At 39.4% G+C, this 19186-nt stretch overlaps 3 protein-coding genes across 4 annotated transcripts in view; all 3 read left to right on the top strand.

Annotated features, from left to right (window-relative positions):
- The window catches only part of LOC144665657 (CUB and sushi domain-containing protein 3-like), a 546049-nt gene that overhangs the window by 352989 nt on the left and 173874 nt on the right, over positions 1 to 19186 (top strand). The window lies entirely within an intron of this gene.
- Positions 997 to 17369, top strand: LOC144665763 (failed axon connections homolog). Of its 2 annotated transcripts, none has more exons than XM_078527059.1 (2): positions 997 to 1406; positions 16815 to 17369. In XM_078527059.1, the coding sequence occupies exons 1-2, from the start codon at positions 997 to 999 to the stop codon at positions 17245 to 17247; spliced, it is 843 nt and encodes a 280-aa protein (XP_078383185.1). In that variant the 3' UTR covers positions 17248 to 17369. The 2 variants fall into 2 exon arrangements, with proteins under 2 accessions (XP_078383185.1, XP_078383184.1); XM_078527058.1 differs by lacking the exon at positions 997 to 1406 and adding an exon at positions 12872 to 13343.
- Positions 9194 to 12059, top strand: LOC144665779 (failed axon connections homolog). The gene is made up of 2 exons (XM_078527072.1): positions 9194 to 9955; positions 11580 to 12059. Exons 1-2 carry the CDS (start codon positions 9612 to 9614, stop codon positions 12016 to 12018), a joined length of 783 nt encoding a protein of 260 aa, XP_078383198.1. The 5' UTR covers positions 9194 to 9611; the 3' UTR covers positions 12019 to 12059.

Here is a 19186-nt window from a genome sequence, read left to right as displayed (position 1 = left end):
AATATAGTTCCCGGTTGTTTTCAGGAAGCATTTTAAGCACAATTTGGACATCAACTGTAATGCAGAGCTCAACATCGATCGTCGATGAACTAACGAATTCAAGGACTAAGCAGCAACAGCAGACGTTCATGAATCCTGCGATCCGTGGTATGCAAAACAATTTGAAGCCGAAGGGGAACGAAACGAAGCAAAATCCTGAACTGCCAGTACAATCACTTTCCAAGTATTCATGTAGTTTCATAGATCATGGTCTAAATGTTGTTTTTGACAAGTAAAATCCTTCTTGTTGGAAAATTAATTAATCCTCTCGTTCAAACCAATTGTGAATTTCGGCTCAGAAGAAACGTCGCTTAGGTGTTCATCCAGGTTAAATTCAGTCCTTGCTGAGACGACGACGATTAGCCGAAACGTCAGGCAAATTCTTTGTTGTAGTCCTTAATAAACGTTTTCTTTGAAATTTCCACTAACTGCAATCCTGTACGAGGAATTTAGTCGGATTTCAATTTTCTTGGAATTTGATGGAGCTAAACGGCTCGGAGATTTGGTTGGCAATTTTTACAGAAGTTTTAAAACTTTGTACGCACATCGCAGTTCAAATGCACTTTACTGGCTTCCCAAATAAATTACGAGCTACCATTGGCTTTTCAAAATGCGCGCGTAACGTGCCGCTGCGTCTGCATCCACGAAAGAAAAACAATAAAATATTGAGTGGCCTTTTGATAAAATCCTTATTGAATGAGTTAGGTCGGGCCGAACGGGAAAATATTTGGCTCTCGGTCAGGACGTACGGACCTCGCTGGTCCGTGCGTCCTGACCGAGAGCCAAATATTTTTCCGTCCGGCCCTCCGGATCCCACTCAGCCAATAAGTACATAGCATGACTCAGCAGATGTAAATAAACTAAACATTGTGTCATTGCGTGACAGAGTTGAGCTGACTCCCGGGAGCTGATTAGTACACAGGTACGCGGATACAGCACGTGAAAGTACTTGTAACCATGCAGATATCTGCGTATGCTGGCATTGCTACAGTAGCATTTGTTGCCATTTATCTCCTCGCAAAGAAATTACAAGAAAAAAACAACATGAGACACACTAAGCCTGGTACAGTCGTCCTACACCAGTTTGTTCTCTCAAAATTATCCGTGAGCGGTTCTCCGCCTTGTATCAAGTTGGAAACTTTCCTTCGGATGACAAAGATCCCGTACGAAAACAACTATAGTTTTAAGTTTTCCAAGAAGGGAAAGAAGCCGTGGATCGAGTTTAACGGGCAAGAAATCGCCGACTCAAATTTCTGCATTGAGTTTCTGAAGAAAGAATTCCAAGTGGATATTGATTCTCATTTGAGCGCCACAGAAAAAGCCATTGCTCACAGCATTCGTACAATGTTGGAGGAAAACACTTATTGGTAAGTATGGCGTTTACGGTTTTGTTGTAGGTAACATTCAAGGGCCCGGGGGCATCATCGGCAGAAAAATAATTTAATGCCAATTTAGCGCATGTTGTAAGACTTCTACAGCTAAATTTCGGAGCAGCTAGATACAAAAAATACGCTTAGTTAATAGGTAGGGGCTACTGTATTTCAAATCATTATTTATTTCTCTGTCTATAATGTTTATCTGATTTAAAGATATTTATGTATTTTATTTGTACAAAGATAATATTAAAGATTAAAAAATGCATATGATGTCTTTCTCTCCATTACTTTATTTACGAGCTTTCTTTAATGATTTGAAATACAGTAGCCCCTTCCTGTTAACTAAGCGTATATTTTGTATCTAGCTGCTCCGAAATTTGCCCTGGCTTGTCTATTTACTAAGCCAGCGTGGCCGAGTGGTTTCGGGCGCTGGTATTGTTATCCGGTGGTCCTGTGCTCAAACTTTAAATCCCGCCCCTGCTGGATATGTTCTCGGTCGTCCCGTGTTCAAATCCTGGGTCACGCTTTTTATATAGCCAACTAACCTACCTCCTGCTACAAAGAAATGAGGTACCCTTCATGTTAAGGGATATATTTACCGTTTTTGTTTGTTTGGTAGTTTCTTTGTCCAGTTTAACGTAATCAATTAAGCCATCACTTCTGAGCCATGCACGATATTGGAGCCTATTGTAATTTGTATAAGAAATAAAGGGACCGAAGGGTTCAGGCACCGCTGTCTGCAGGTCTGCAAAATGAGAATTTAATTAAGTTAAAACCTTTTCAGTACTCTTGAAGTGCAAATCGTCATTTCTGTGCTCGTAGCTCCCGGACTAAATGCAGTTTTCTCTACCAACTCCAGCTCATGAATTTGTACCCTGTTATATTAATAGAGCCTAAAAAAACCTCTTTTCGGCGAAACCTACCCGTATAGTACACTAGAGTACCCCCTGGACTGGGCCTGACCTGATTGCTTCAATTCATCATTTTTTTCTGAAAGTTAAAAGATAAAGGTGTGTGTATTAGATAACCTTAATAGAAGTCAGTATTTCACGGTTGGATACTGACTATGCGACATAGGTATGAACAGTTGAACTGATGATATCAGAGACAAAATTGGCACTGACTACACACACAGTTTTGAATAAGTATTGTCACTTATTACATGAAATTTTCGCGACACTTTAATTTCGCGAATTTCGCGATTCCAAAAAAATCGCGAAATTTAAGTGACGCGAACAATAAGTGTCGCGAACATAACATGACGCGAAAATTAAGTGACTCACATTATGTCAATAATCAAGATAGAATAAGTTTAGTACCACTGAAGGAAGAAATTATCAATCTTAATGGATGTTGTCGTCAATTGACTCAAGAACAATAACTCATGCACGTACAAGCATAACCTACTTGTAGACATTGTGAGAACTGCTCTGTTGTTGCTATTTCCAAGATTTTAGTCCTGCCCTTTCGTTTTTGTTAATTTTGACGTTATTTTTCCTTTGATGAAGTCGTTTTTATTTAAATCAATGGAATGTAAAATAATATTGCCAAGGAAATGTAAAGTGTGTCTTACTAAAAAACGCGAAATTAAAGTGATTCAAAATACAAAATTTTCGCAAAATCGCGAAATTTAAGTGTCGCGAAATATGCGCACCTCAAAATCGCGAAATTAACGTGTCGCGAAAATTTCATGTAATAAGGTATTTGCCTCCTATGCAGCGACAGAACTGTAAGCCATCTGACACATGATAATATCAGTTTGAAGTTCACATTTAATCGATGTCCCGTGTGCTTGGTCGGTACATTCCATGATCCCAGGTTGATTTTTTCGTTCCTAACTGAGTGATGGGTTTTCATTACAATTGGATCAATTCCATTCTAGGATTTGCGCCGTTTAAGGAAGTCCTTGGACCTATCAGGTGTATGCGATCGTTCGGTGGATCCAATGGATGTAATGACCCTAATAAACGTACACGCAGTAAAAGAACCGCTGATTTTTTTCCCGGCTTAAGTGAAGTTTTAACGTATGGAATAACTGTGGAATAGAAACCCAAAAAAATTAAAACATTCATTGGACTTATCAGGCGTATACGATCGTTCGGTGGATCCAATGGATGTAATGACTCCAATAAAAGTACACGCGGTAAAACGAACGCTTTTTTTTCCGGATAAAGTTAAGTTCAGAGGGCGGATATAGGAATTTTTGATTGGTGGGGTCCAAACTTTGATTCAGAAAACACTGTAGAATTGTTTGCGCCGAATTACTTTTCTAAAGAATTCTCGGTTTTCATGTTACGTCATCACTGGTCATAAAATTCTAAAATCAAAATTAACTAGGCCTACTAAATTTTCGTTGTCCTTAGACGTAAGGTAAACTAAAAATATATCTTTTTGCAAGTTTCCAGATCGATAGTGTCATTCGTTTTTTAAACAGAGCGCTTTGGATATTTGAGTTCTCCGTCGTATGTGACATCAAGCTGAGTGCCGTGACAAAGCTGTTTTGTTTGAAAAAGGCCTTTCCTTCCCATTTTCAGCAGATTGAACATTTCAGATATAACAAGTGGTGCTTATGTGAAACGGTACTAGCTCATGAGTCAAAGGTTGCCGCTATAAACAGAATTGAGTTCCAGATGGTTTCTCTGACATCACGGCGAATAACTCGCGAATAACTCGCGAATGGTACACCGCACAGACCTGAAACTTTGAGAAATTGTTTATCTTTTTATTGTCTATAATATTTGAAATTCATAGCTTCTGTAGTTAAATGGTTTCGAATTTACAATGCACCCAAGTACGTATAAAAAAAATCCCAGCACCGATATATCAAGCAACACAGTCAAAACAACAAGTAACAAACAAACAGTTTATTATAACAGATTATAATATATATCACAAGCTTTGATTTATATCAAAAACGAACAAAACCTTTTTTCAAAGAACGCATTTTCCCAATTCATATCCAGCGTTCCACTTTTCCATTGTTATCTCCATGGAGATAGGGGGCATGATTTATGCAACCTGTCTTATTATCATGTTTACTGTCACAGACGACGATCATTTTTTCCCGATTTCCCAGTAACATTTGGGTCGCATCGTTCATGGTTTATGCTTTCTCATGGGTCAACGATTCTTAAATCAGGTGTATCAATGTACGTTAAATGTGGAACACCGATAGAACTAGGGAATAGTGATCTATAAATTCCAAAGATAGATATCTTACGATTTATAAACCGCAAAGGCCTTTGAATGTGCCATTTATGATTTTCAATGAACTGACTGTATCATGACTGTGATGTGATTGTAATTCACAGCTAGGAGCCTTGAAAATTAATATTGGGTCAAATGTCCGATAGGGTAAATATAGTGTGTAAGTCACAACAAAAATTTCACTCCATTCTAACAGCAGGAATTTAATTCGATTGTGCAACTTAAATGGCTCGCTCGTGGCTCGTGTTTGTCCATTGAGCTACAAACTGATTATTATTTACATCAAAGTAGAGACGTTCTATTGACGTGCATCAAAGCTGTTATGAAAATTAAATAGCTGCTTTATACCAGGAAAACACTAATTCACCCGTCACGTATGTCCTCGTCCTCACATGTGTCCTCGGATACCCAAGGACAGTTAGTGGCTTGTTGTTTCGTTGTTGGCGGTAGTAGGGCATACTTAGGGCATACATACAAAAACAACAACACAATGAATAGATCTAGACTTCCAGATGATCGGGAAAAAAAGATTCAGAAAAAAAATCAAAACTTTAAAATTTTCTGAGCTTTTTTCTTAGGTTAGAAGCCCCCCCCCCCCGGGGGGGTGGGTACTCCCATAAATTTCGGATAGGGGTGTGCCGCCAAGGTTCTTAAACCCTGACCCTATTTAAGGATAAAGAAAGCGAAAATTGTTTTCTTTTTTTAAGGCCCAAGACCGAAAAATGACATCCTATTCAAGGGGAGGAGAAGCGTTCCATGACGACCCAAATAACGGCTAACCGCGCACGGCAAGACACGAATCTTTATAAAATCGCTTTACTAATACATGAAAAGAAAATTCAGTTTTATTTTAGCTAATAGAATTTAGGTACCCTATCTAAGGATCTCACAGGGAACTCATTGCCAAAAGGAGCAAACACATAAATGAACAGAAAATTCAGTTTTAAGATACCTTTGTTTTCGTTTAGCTGGGCGTTTATTTTAGCTAATAGAATTTAGGTACCCTGTCTAAGGATCACACAGGGAACTCATTGCTAAAAGGAGCAAAAATGATACCCTATTTTAAGGACCGAGAACCTCAAAAACCATACCCTATCGGGCGGCACATACCTCTATAGGCCACATATGGGAGTACCCCCGGGGGTTAGAAGTGTCGACTGACTGATTTTATCTTTAACCAAGTGGTATTTACTGTGTGCATTATTTTTTTTGGTGCACGGTACAAACGATCACATAGAAATATGACGAAATGCGTCGCACAGGTAAACATGTACAAGCCACCATACCGTAAAATTCCGGTTAAGAGCCACCCCCCCCCCCCCCCCCGCTTAAAAGCTTTCCCCCGGTTATAGACCCATCTACCTGAAAAAAAAAGTAAATCCGATTATAAGCCCCCCTCCCACCCCGGATATAGGCCCACCTCTGCCGGATGACAATACTGAACAGGGAGCCTCGCTTTACTCATTGTTCATACTTGTGAAGACGCGAACCCACGCTTTAAACTCGAGATCGTGCTAAACTTTTTACTCACACTTGTGAAGACGCAAACCAAGCCTTTGAACATGAAATCCCCCTTTTAAAACTTTGTTCAAAAATGGCCATATAGGGTCTTTTTTAGGTCGTAAAACAAAGCCTAATGTTATCAAAGTTGAGCCAATTTTCTTGATACGGGCAATACCACAACCAATCGCGGTTTAAGAAAACACATGAAAAAGACGCTAAACTGGGTTAACTCATATTTTTTCTGCATAATCAGGAGGTAGGGGGCTATTTGGAACTAGTGTGGTGGGACTCTTTCCCCAGGCTCGGGCCCCTCGCTTTTGTCCCGACATTTCTTCACCGATTTCTTCCCCCACCCCAGATAGTTTCGAATTTCCTCGGCCCCTCTTAGTGCCTCCAGGCATCCGAGAATGGTGGTTTGTCCTTAAATTCGCAAGTATCTACCAGATGAAAAAATGGTGTTGAGTTAATTAATTATTTCCAGATAATGACCACTAAACGCAACGTAATGGCGCACTACTTCAACTCACAACGCTACGAGTGCTCATCGCGAAGAAAGCTTTGCAGAAAGAGTGCGTGCAGTCTTAATTTTGTAGCTAAGGTTGAGCATGAAGAGTGCCTCTTCTATGACTTATTACTTTAAAACTCCCTTTCTGCCTTTTCTGTTTTAGGGCCCTTTTTACTACCGCTTTTTATCTGACTATGCCAGCTACGTGCGAGGGACACTGTTCGGCCCTCTTATTTTGCCACTCAGATATCTAATATTTTACATGGTACAAAGACAGGCCAGGCGTGATCTGTGGTCACACGGTATCGGTCGACACTCAGAACAAGATGTCTATGGGATAGCTGAGAAAGATTTGCTTGCGGTATCGGCAATATTGGACCAGAAGAAATTCCTGTTTGGAGAAAAGCCTTGCCTTGCTGACGTTGCAGTTTTCGCCTACATCGCAGCATCCTGGGACTGTCCACAAAGGTTTGTTGCTGAACTGACCAAGTCTAAAGCGGAGAATCTAGAGAAGCATGCTCAGAGAATGAAGGAGATGTATTTTCCAGATTGGAATGATATCATTTCACGAAGGAAACATAAATCTGATTAAAGGAGATTCCGTCTGCTTGCTCCCTGGCTCATAGTAGATCCACATATTATAAAATGATAAGGAACCTTACGTTTTATACAAAAGGAAAGGCTAATTTCCTGTCACATAATCAAGCCTAAGTCTTAAACTAGGTTTAATATATTCATTATTCACATTTGTTCTTGATTTGTAAGCAGTTCTGTGAATATCATCTGGGGTATGAAACCTAATAGCTTTAGTTTATAGTTTTAGTTTATTTCATTTTTAAAGGGGCAAACATGGTCTCAGTTGTATTAACCAACAAATGCCAGAGGAATAGCTATTGCGTTTAATTGAATGACCGTTGCACATAAATATTAACAATATTATAAATTTAATAGTTATGTCTTTGAAAGTTATGAAAAGGACGAAAATGTAATCATCGACTTTACATGCATGTTATGCGTCACAGCCAGAGCGAAAACCGTAACCAAGGTTTGTGTATGAACCACATCGCCTACATAGCCTAAAATATATTTTTTTCTTTTAGTTTTAAATTAAGACCCACCTCAAATTATGAAACATCTTAGATACCAAACGATGCGTGGCTATCTAACGACTGATAAACAACATGGACATTTTCCTAGCCGCCCAATCATGCTTTACACCATACTGAAGAGGCGTCGTTGCATTTCAACGGTTTAGGCGGGAAAACAGTGAGTCCCACAACGCCAAGTGCACCTTGCGCGACCGCACAAGATCAAGGCTGGCTCAGGACTGGTTAAAGCCCGACACACTGAGCTACTTACACAGTCATTTAATTCCCTCTAGACATGCGCAAGGAAGAAAATTTTCCAAAAATTACAGCATTAGTTGCCACCGTCTATTTATGACCACAAATAAGACGGGGATTCTTTGAGGGGCGCAACTTAAGAAGATGCATTTAACGGAACAGGAAACGTGGATATCAATCAAGACAGTAACACGCGAGTGTGGCAGATGGCCAATTGCAACTGAATTTAAACTAAATCAGCTTACGGAGTTAGAGCAAGACACTCTTGACTCCCCTTCCAATCATCAATTACAGAAAGTTTTTTTTTAAGGAATAATACCTCTCAAAACTACTCCGATTTTGTTTCAAAAGCCGAGACGCAGCTGAACTTAGGAGGGACCGGAAATACATCTTACGTAGTCAGCTTAGCAGACCATCATGAGATTCAGTGTTCCTGTATTCAAAGTCGTTCAAGGATAAAGTTTACAGGGGGCAATTGGAGAAATGTTTTCATTAATCGTTAATTTGACATCGCATTATTTGAGCCAAAAAATAAAAATTAAAGATGAGAGTCGTGAAATTGACATTCTCCGTTCTTTCATTAGGTAAACTTGGCGGTAACTGCGTGGAAGTGTAGCAGCATAAATTTTAGGATGACTAAAAAAGGACGGATTCTTGATGCCATTTCCTCTGGTTATGAATATTGCAGTGTATCTATGAGGAGAAACGGACATTATCTGAATGGGAAGTTTTCATTGTTCGATTAAGCGCGTACAATACGGAACTCCCATGTGCGGTGTTGCGCAACTAACAATTATTACTGGATCGCATTTGCTGTACGAAGTCGAAGTGAAAGAATTTAGCTTTATAATAAATTAAAGCAGCAAAATATTGCTATTGATATCTGGCAACGGTAAATGTAAGGTAAAGTCCGCTTCAAAGCAAGTGATGTTGAAGGTCGACAGTACGTGAATTAACCAGGGTCAGAACCTTCAGTGCGCTACAAGTATCTTCCGGTTACGCCTGTCGTATTATCTTCCGCATAATTCCCCGCGGATTAATAGCCGATGATGGGTTTACTTATGCTTTTAAAGTGGGCGATTTTTTTCAGCTTAGGGTGAAACCGTTCGAGATAAGAAATTCAGTTTGGTTACGTAACGTGTAATCGTGAAGGAATTAGCCAGCTAGATATTTGACGTCCTCTCTAATCATGCTTCAACTGATTTCTTTGCTCACGACTCGCCCATCCACTCGTCAAATGCCTGACACGGGATTTCTGTTATAATTGTGTGAAAACAGACGGTAGCTTTTACACATATAACGATCGTTAAGTGTTAGTTTTAACCTTCTGTCGTTTCAGCAAGCGTAAGCAAATATGTTTCGTGACTTCGGAACCCCGGCGGTATTTAATGTTCCGTCTTCCTGTTTATGATAACATCTGAACACCCAATTGTGGCCATGTGAAGGAAACTCTGACAGATGTTCTGATCATCACGTCGTTTTATAAATTTATCAGTTAGTTAGCGGATATACCATATATAGACTTCAATACCAGCAATAAAAAGAGTTGCTGTACAGTTCTAGCATTCAGTGTCGAGTAGAAGCGAGTTCCGAAGTTTCTGGAACACGGTGTTTGAAAAGTCGCCGAAAATTTTAATTATGCAGATATCAAAAAAGAGCAAGAAACCCGCCAAGCGTGGTACAGTCATCCTTCATCAGTTCGCTCCAACTGATTTATCAGTGAACGGTTCTCCACCATGCTTAAAGTTGGAAACTTTCCTTCGCATGGCAAAGATCCCGTACGAAAATGATTATCGTTTAAAGTTTTCCAAGAAGGGGAAAATGCCGTGGATCGAGTTCAGTGGCCAAGAAATCGCTGATTCTAATTTCTGTATTCAGTTTCTGAAGAAAGAATTTCAGGTGAATATTGACCGTCATTTGAGCGCCACAGAAAAAGCCATTGCTCACAGCATTCGAACCATGTTGGAGGAAAACACTTATTGGTAGGTGAATATACAGTATTTTCCCGAATTATCCCGCGGGTTGCCGGGTACACACAGCCGCCCCAACTATTATTGGAGGTACCGGCATTTATGTGTTGGCCGTCATTTGTTTAAAACTATTGTTATATAAGTGATTCTTATCGATCAATAAGTAGTTCCACGAAGAACAGACTAATCTGACTTCTAGTCTGTTTATGCAAGTCAGGAGCCCATTACAAGTGAAGAAATTTAGCGCCGGTCAAACACTCTACTCTACGCCCAACTTGGTACTAAATTATCCTCGACTTGTTAAGAGAAGTTTTTCACTAAAGACGTCTTAGTAGCAATATTCTTCAGTTCTTACTTCTTAGTTCAGCTCGTTGTTTCGATGTAACTGAATGGCTGTCACAAAACACGAGAATAACAAATGAGGTCATACGTATACGTGAACAATGACATCATTTCCGGCCTTTTAAGACCCGTCACTTATGTATACTTATATAGTGGAGATTTTTCGGGTGTCTGGAAAACCCGAATAGCGAATAGCGAATAGTCGCGAATAGCGAATAGTACGAATAGTGCGAATAGTCGCGAATAGTGACGAATAGTCGCGAATAGTGACGAATAGTAACGAATGGTCGCGAATAGTGACGAATAGTGACGAATTAGAGACATGTATTTCCCAGTACCTCGCAACAACGTGAGATTTTCCCGATAAAATGGATGCTTGGTAGGAGAGAAGTTATAAATGATAAACGGAATTTCTTTTGTTTTATACCGTTAAAAAGTGTCTTCATTAGCTTATTGTTGTGTTTTTTGTTTTCTTGCTGGTGATCGACAGCCCCAGGCAGAGTTCAAAAAAGAAAGGGGAATAAAATTAATGCAAGCAAGCGTTGCGTGACGAGCCTAAACAACGGCTGCGAATAAGACTGGCTTTGGAGTTGTTTTTATAACACAACTTCTATTGTCTTTTCACATCGATAAACTAATTACAGAAAACTTTTCTCTTATTTGTATTTCATTGTTTTGCTGATAGAACGTGCAAATGTGAAATGTGAGTAAATACAGTTTATGGTCGGTCGGCATTGACATATAGGCTTAATAGATCAATAAAAGTGATTCATTTAGTTACATCTTGACTTGCACTCTCTTTTAGAGTGAGCGGGTAAGCATATGATATATAATTTGCTTGAACTTCTAGATTGCTCTGTGCGTGTGGCGGTAAATTTTGTAGAAACCCTATAGGCTTATTCACGGCGACTAGTTACGGCTATTCCCCGGCTATTCGTCACTATTCGCGACTATTCAACGACTATTCGTCACTATTCGCGACTATTCGTCACTATTCGCGACTATTTCGCACTATTCGTACTATTCGGTATTCGCGACTATTCGCTATTCGCTATTCGGGTTTTCCAGACACCCAGATTTTTCTGCACTTTTGGTCAAAATAATACTACACTTTTTACTTAGTGGCCTCGATAATGCGACCAATGCAAATTAAAGAAGACGGCTAAACGCACGTTCAGTCTGAAATCTTCAGTCACGGGTAAAGTGAATTGAATGTAAATGAGGTTCAATGGTTATGGGCATTGCAAGTGATGATTTTCTCTAAGTTACCTTTCTGTTTTAAATTCGTTTACAGGGCCCTTGTTTACTGCCGTTGGTTGTCTGACTATGGAGCGGGCATACGGAAGAAGTTGTTCGCAAAACTGTTTGGCCATCTTTTCTTTCCACTAAAACATCTGGTGGTGTACCGCATAAAGCGTAAGATCAGAAGGGATCTATGGTCCCAGGGAATTGGTCGACACTCGGAGCAAGATCTGTATGGAATTGCTGAGAGAGATTTGCTTGCGGTGTCGGAAATTTTGGGTCAGAAGAAATTCTTGTTTGGCGAGAAGCCTTGTCTAGCTGACGTTTCACTGTTTGCTTTCATCGCTGCATCTGCCTGGGATTGTCCAGAAAGTCCATTTGATGAACTCATAAAGTCCAAAGCTAAAAATCTTAATGAGCACGCTCGCAGAATGAAGGAACTATATTACCCAGATTGGGATAAACTTATTTTAAAGAAATATAAATCTTGATACCGTGATTGAGGTCTTTTCATTCATGCTTCGGTACAACAGATGCAAATTATTTATTTTAGTTTATTTATTCTTCTATTTATGATGAACTGATTTAAAGATATTTATATATTTATTTTGTACAGAGGTGATATCAAATATTAAAAAAAGCATATGACGTCTTTCTCTCCCATTACTTTTATTTACAAGCTTCTTTTAATGATTTGAAATACAGTAGGCCCCACCTGATTATCAAACTTATATTTTGTATGAGGTTCAACTGCCTCGACGCTGTTAAACATCGCACTCATACACACTTGGAAAGGGGCCTAATTTTATTCTACAGGTGAGTCCCCAACGCCCACTCCTAGATTCCCGTGGGTTTATCAACGAGTCACAAGCAGACTTAGTAGCCGTTCCGAAATTAGCCCTGACCAAAGAACTTACACCTCCTAATACGGCCGGACAACCAAGTCCTCCGTGTATTTACGAAGCCAGCGCGGCCGAGTGGTTTCGGGCGCTGGTATTGTTTTCCGGTGGTCCCGGGCTCAAACCTTAAACCCCGCCACCTGCTAGCATGCGTACAGGCGTCTGTGTACGTTTTACGTTTTTTAGCGTGTTTAAAAGAGTGGAAGAACTTGACTTAATTGCCGTTTAGGTTTAATTTCTTACCCAGGATTCAGGATATCGGGAAAAGCACAATAAGCACATCTTTTAGTCCTGACCTTTCTGCTTGTACACTACCCATTGTGCAAGTATGTTCGGCGAATGCCGGATGTCCGAACATTCGGAGTTTGTTTACCTCAAGAGTCACAAGACACTTCGAAACACTACACGCGGAGTGGTGAATTGTTCTGTTGTTGCGTGACAAATACGTACGAACATTCCTCCAGACTCTACGCGCGCTCATAAATCGTAACAACCATGAAGATTTCAACTTCTGTTCTGTATTCTGGCATCGCTGCTGTTGTGTTACTTGTTATCTATCTCCTCGTGAAGAGATTTACAAAGGGAAAAAAGAGCAAGAGGCCCGCCAAGCCTGGTACAGTTGTCTTACATCAGCCCGGTCCATTCGATGTTGTCCTGAGCGCTAGTCCGCCATGTTTAAAGTTGGAAACTTTCCTTCGAATGACAAAGATCCCGTACGAAAATGAGTATGGCTTTAAGGTTTCTAAGAAGGGAAAAAAGCCGTGGATCGAGTTCAACGGGCAAGAAATCGCTGATTCAAATTTCTGCATTGAGTTTTTGAAGAAAGAATTCCAAGTGGATATCGATTCGCATTTGAGCGCCACAGAAAAAGCAATTTCTCACATCATTCGTACAATGTTGGAAGAAAATACTTATTGGTAAGTGTACTCATCTCATATTAGCTGTTGTATTGCTAGTTATGTTGTTTTAGGTTTCGTGTATGGTTCCAGAATTAATTAGCCCTTTTAATGACTGTCACGCAGCAGCACAGACCATGACAAGGGTAAATTTCTATAGGCAGTACAGTTCGAGATTTATTTATTTCTTCCTGATGGCTTAAGCCGGAAAGAAAGACTTTGCTTTTTTGCGTACCATATGGAAAGATATGACCCGACTAAAGCAGTGCAGTGCAGTGAAGAGAGAGGAGCTTTACATAAATTAGCCATGCATGAAAGCGATTAAAGTTAATTATGCGCTTTCTCAGGATTCACTGTTTTCTTGGCTGATTATTATTGTACGCGCACAACTCACTACAGTATCCACTAGTTAAACATTAATTTACAGTTTTCTTGTTTCGTGAGCACCGCAAGTTCTATTGCTGATCTCATTAAGAAGAAAGTTAACGCATAATTTTGCTTCAAAAGGCACAAGCAAGTCGTGAACACATCACGCTGTGGAAGATGACAAAACCTGTGCCCCCCTCCCCCCCATGGACCGGTCCCAGACCCCTTTTTTTGCTACCCCACAACTAGTAATAAACAAAAACAATTGTAATATCCGTTGTTGTCGCTGTTTTCAGTGAAAAGGATCGCTGCGGAGGCATCCACAGGTTTTAGTAATAGGAGTTTGTTGTGAACAGTTTTGAAATAGGAAACTTTTAAAAACTTTATCGTTTGACTTTGGCTGTATTAAGGCTCTGATAAGAATATTTATTTTTTCTTGTATACTCCTTAAGAAGACAGAACTGGAGTGTTTTAAACACGACTTTTTCTGGTTCATGTAGGGCCAGTGTTTTATTAGCAGTCGCTGTCTTCTTGTGTGGTGCTTCCCTCCATAAGGAAGGGGGAGAGGGGTAGGGGGGTATGGGGGGGGGGGGTAGTGGTGCGTGTAAAGGGGTATTCCAAATCGCCGATCCGTCTTAATTTAATGACGGAATCCGTCGATCCGTCAAAAATGGTCTAGCTTTCCAATCCAAATTATATTTGTCGCTATTTGTTTTGGCGATTTTTGTTTCGCATATTTATTATGACGACTTGAACATTGTTTGTAAGTTTTAAAGGTTGTAGTACATTGTCATTATTTCCACATGTTGGGGTATGTCGACAGTTCATTACTAGATTGTTATTCCAGGTTTTAAAGGAGAAGTTCACTCCAGAATGGCCATTTATTTTCTTTACGCCAATAAAAAGTTTATACAAAGATATTTTATTCACCAAACGTAACCCTACGAAATCTTTTCCAAAACTCGACAACTGAACGCTGCCATCTTGGATCTGGTAATGGTAAAACAGGCGTATTCCTTATAATGTGATGTTTGACTGAATTCGTCTTGACTCAAAGAGAACTGCAAGCTCCTTCAAATGGATGGAATCAGGGTCATAAACCCCCAGTACTTCAAACGCTCTGGTATATAGACTTTTTAATCATACTTTGGGTACTTATTAAATGTTCGCAGACCATAATTATAGCTTCTTGGGTTTTGGTCTCTGGGTTAAAATACTAACTTGATGAACGAGTCACGTGTCCTGAAGTAAGAAGTGCACAAAGAGAATGACAAGTTTGTGGCCCCTTACTTGGAAGTCGTAGCCAGTTTATTACATTATTTTATGGTTGGTCAGTTTGTTACATTTATGGGCAAATTATTTACATTTATGGTTAGTGGATTTATTACATTTGTGGTTAAAAGTTATTACATTTATGGTTAGTATTACATTTATGGTTGATATTACATTTATGGTTTTTATTACATTTGTGGGTGATACAAGCTTCTTCTTTCAAAATATATTTGTATGTTATGTTTCAAATTAAAAAAGACAACCAAGTCATTGGCAAAGAAAAGCAACAAAAAACAAACAAACAAATAATGAAGAACCTTATAATAAAAAGACGTCATTTTTTTGCACCAGAACAATGGACATGATAAAATTGCACTGTCGACGCCTGTAATGTTCAAGTCAGAACGCATTGGAACTTGGTCACCTTTACCTGATGATAAAAAACACCTTTAAAGTTAAATGAACGTCTCTATAGAACGGCCACCATAGCAAAGGTACCCATTGTAGTTTGGATGTTTCAATTCGGTTTGGACGAAAAATCCTTGTCTCTGTGGGGATGTGGCCGATATAGAGAGTTGGGCGTTATTAGAGGCTCCACTGTTATCTATTTGAAATCGACGAATACAGTCTTTTTGAAAATCTGTGGTATTTCTTGGGTTTTCCTTTCTAATACAGATCGTTGTTACATAATATTAATGAGCAGTATCTAAGGTAATATTCGGAATATATGCACGGAAAATCTCCGGTAATATTCGTGAAAAGCTCAGGCCGTTTCCGGTGTTCATTGTAACAATTTACTGGGATATTGTGGTCATTCTATGGTTTCTGCATAAAGTACTACTCTGGGTGGCAGAGGCTTTTCATGCGCGATTTCCGTTTCCTCTGCGCGCTTAAAAATCTTCTAGTACCCAGGGTAACGGAGTACTTGCAGACAGCTTTTCTAGCCTAAAAGTACATTGTTAAAGAAGAGTTTGTTGGGGGAACTAGCGACTCTACTCCAACACTCCAACTAGGCATACTGACATCAAGAATTTGCTTGATCTTCTTTAATGTAATACACTAGTTTCAGGCTTTACAATTCTTTCTCTGAGGCGTTTTCAGTTGTTCAATTATTTTTGTTAGCTAGTTCACAAAGAGTTCTCTCATAGTTTACATCAACGCTAATTTTAGTTAAGTTAGCACGTCCAGGCTAGAATTTCCAGGCTCAGAACCAATGAAGGGTAGCGGTAGTTTTAAGCTAACGGATTGGTTATAACGGTGAATAGCTAATGAGCTCGAAAAGAAGGCAGATTTGGGCTAGGTCAAAACCAAGCGAAGCGTACGATTGCCCTGCTAACTGAAGGGAAGAGCGTAGGCGACTAAAACAACAGGTGGAAAACTAAAACTGACAAGCGTTCGAAATATTAGCGAGTGACAACTGATATCCCGCATTAGTTCTGGCCATTGGATAGTTAACCATTATTTCTACTAAAAATCTTATTTAAAACATGAACAGATATCCATTATAGCTAAAAGTCTTTGTAGAGGTCCACATCAAGTTTACTAATGCGCTAAAAACAACAGGTGGCTAAACCATAGCAGGTGGCCACAAGCGCTTATTAAGATACCAGCTTTTCATTTCCAACAATAAACTCTCAAAAATCGTAAAGATGATATTCCAAAACAATAAATTATATTTCCGAAACAAAATCCCCGATACCATAATAAGTTACCGCTACCAATAACAAGATAATATTAAAATATGTATAACGTCTCGTTGCTTGTATTTGTTGTTTTACAACATGAAATGTGCATTTACGACTTTGAGCACGATCAAAACAAACTATACTCTTTTGTTTTCCTTTCTGTTCACAGGACGATGGTTTACTACCGTTGGTGTTCAGACTATGCACCGGTTCTTAGAGAGAGGTGGTTTGGCCATCTCGCCTTTCCAGTCAAATATCTGGTATTTCATATGATACAAAGGAGCTGCAGAAAAAATATGTGGGGTCACGGGATTGGTCGGCACTCGGAGCAAGAAGTGTATGGAATAGGTGAGAAAGATTTGCTTGCGGTGTCGGAAATTTTGGGCCAGAAGAAATTCCTGTTTGGAGAGAAGCCTTGTCTGGCTGACGCAGCACTTTTTGCTTTCATCGCTGCGTTTATCTGGGATATGGGTCCTGAGTGTCCTTTGGGTTTGCTAACTCAGACTAAAGCACAGAATCTTGAAAGGCACGCCAAAAGAATGAAGGAACTGTACTATCCAGACTGGGATGAAATCATTTCAAATAAACATAAATCTGGTTGAAGACGGGGCCTGTTTACTTTCTCAGACTTACAAAAATACCTTCTTACAGAAATACTGCCAACATTAATGAGTGTTCATCTGGCACCTAGTAGTTATTAAATATTTAATACTTATTTCCTTTATTTAACTTTTATATATTTTGCTATAGAATGTTTGTGTTAGCTATAAACGTTTTCCATTAGGGACGGTTCATTTTTTATGAGATAGGGGGGGCTGGTGGGATTTGAGGGGGGGGGGGCATCCGAAAAAATTTGGCTTTAAAGGGGGGACCAGCCAAAAAAATATGGTCTGTAAGGGGGGGTCACTAAATATAATTGTACTTTTAACTGTTGTAAAGAGGCTTCTGTAAGAGTAAAAGAAATTTGCCAGAATGCCCAAAATAACATTCCTGAGGTTCTCAAAATTCAATTTTTCCCGGGGGAGCATGCCCCCGAACCCCCCTACTTTGTTATGTACCAAATGCCATTAACTCAACCCAACAGCTTATTGGTTACAAGTGCAGACAACCCATACTAGCCAGGGATTATTACGTGCCTACACGTGACGTATTATTATTCATGAGCGATTGATAAGTTCTTTATAATATATAGATTTAGCCAAGCCTAACAGCGGAGCCCCCCCGGTTATTTTATATTTATACTTCCCTTTATCTACTTGTAACTCTTGTAACTCTAACTTTGCAAAACAGCAACGAAAAAACAACCGAGTTTAACACGGAGTTTCAAAGCGCTTTTTCGCCAAAGGAACTTGGGCTGAATGTAAAATCATGGTAGTTTTTACAAAATTTCGGGAAAAGAGGACAACCTCGCAAAGTAGACCCAAATTTTCGCAAACAATATTTCCGGAAAATTTCAGTTTCATTCGATTTTGCTCCTGGAATTCCCGGTTTTTTGGGGTGAATGGGTCGCATTTCGGAAAGTCAACACTTTCCGGATTTTCTGGAACTTTTCCCAGGAAATTTCTGTTCAATTCGCCGTTGCTCCTAAATTTCAGGAATATTTGGTAGAATGGAAAGCGCCCAAGATCTTGCTTCGCACGCCTCGCTGTCTCGCACAAGACTCTTTGTACATGATGTGGTATAATTCGTCATAAAAATGACCGCTTTCAAATTCTCCATCACTTGATTGCTTCATGCTTAGGGTGCAGATAAAAATCATTTCTTGAAGAAAAACTTGAACTGACACAGCTAAAGAAATTTATAGACTTTTCTTAATTTACATTAATGATTTTTGAGGAGCTTGTAAAAAGTCATGAATATCAATTACAGCAACTTAATTTCTTAATAGACTCACAAAAAGAGAAGACCGTGGATAATGAAAATACAGCAAAGACTGGACGGTTGTTATCCCTTTCTCTTTTTTAAAATTCAGCGTCTAATTAAGGCGGCTTAACACAGTTTCCATGCATTTGCTCTTTGGCTGCATTTTTAAAATTGATTCTGCTCAAGGCTTTGTTATTCAGAAAAACAAAATTTTGATTTGGTGCATAATACATTCTACAAACTAAGGTGTACTTAAGAAATCCAAAAGTACATATTACAAAATGTTTTTAATATACTGAAGGAATTTATAAACATTCGCAAGTCAGTCTGAGAAAGCAGAAAGCAACAGAAAAAAAAACATCCTCTATCCTGCAGCGCATACCTATATGCCCACTCCCAAATTACTCTGTGAATGTAACAGTATTTAAATTACTCTGTGAATGTAACAGGGGTCACAGTCTGTCGGCCAAAATAATTTCACCAAACATACATGTATATATTGACGGCTACATTATGCAGTAGGTGCTAATAAAGATTAAATATAATTACCTTCTTTTGGCTGAGTTTTATGGTTAACGGCCAGCATGTCAGTGGCGTTATTCATGCTAACACTTGTTAGATCACAGAGTAGCAATGTACTAGTGGCTGCCATCGGCTCCAAGGTGGAAATGGTGTACA

This window comes from Oculina patagonica, chromosome 9 (genome assembly GCF_052425735.1).
Source record: "Oculina patagonica isolate OP01 chromosome 9, crgOcupat, whole genome shotgun sequence".
Taxonomy (NCBI): Eukaryota; Metazoa; Cnidaria; class Anthozoa; order Scleractinia; family Oculinidae; genus Oculina; species Oculina patagonica.
Note: the sequence above shows the minus strand (reverse complement) of the source record. Positions and strands in the feature narration are given on the sequence as shown.

What these genes read in the sequence shown, in the direction of transcription:
- LOC144665779 (XM_078527072.1), top strand. Translation starts at nt 9,612, where the DNA reads ATGCAGATATCAAAAAAGAGCAAGAAACCCGCCAAGCGTGGTACAGTC. An exon ending in TTGGAGGAAAACACTTATTG is followed by an intron (nt 9,956 to 11,579) that starts GTAGGTGAATAT and finishes ATTCGTTTACAG; the next exon opens with GGCCCTTGTTTACTGCCGTT.
- LOC144665763 (XM_078527058.1), top strand. Translation starts at nt 12,922, where the DNA reads ATGAAGATTTCAACTTCTGTTCTGTATTCTGGCATCGCTGCTGTTGTG. An exon ending in TTGGAAGAAAATACTTATTG is followed by an intron (nt 13,344 to 16,814) that starts GTAAGTGTACTC and finishes TTCTGTTCACAG; the next exon opens with GACGATGGTTTACTACCGTT.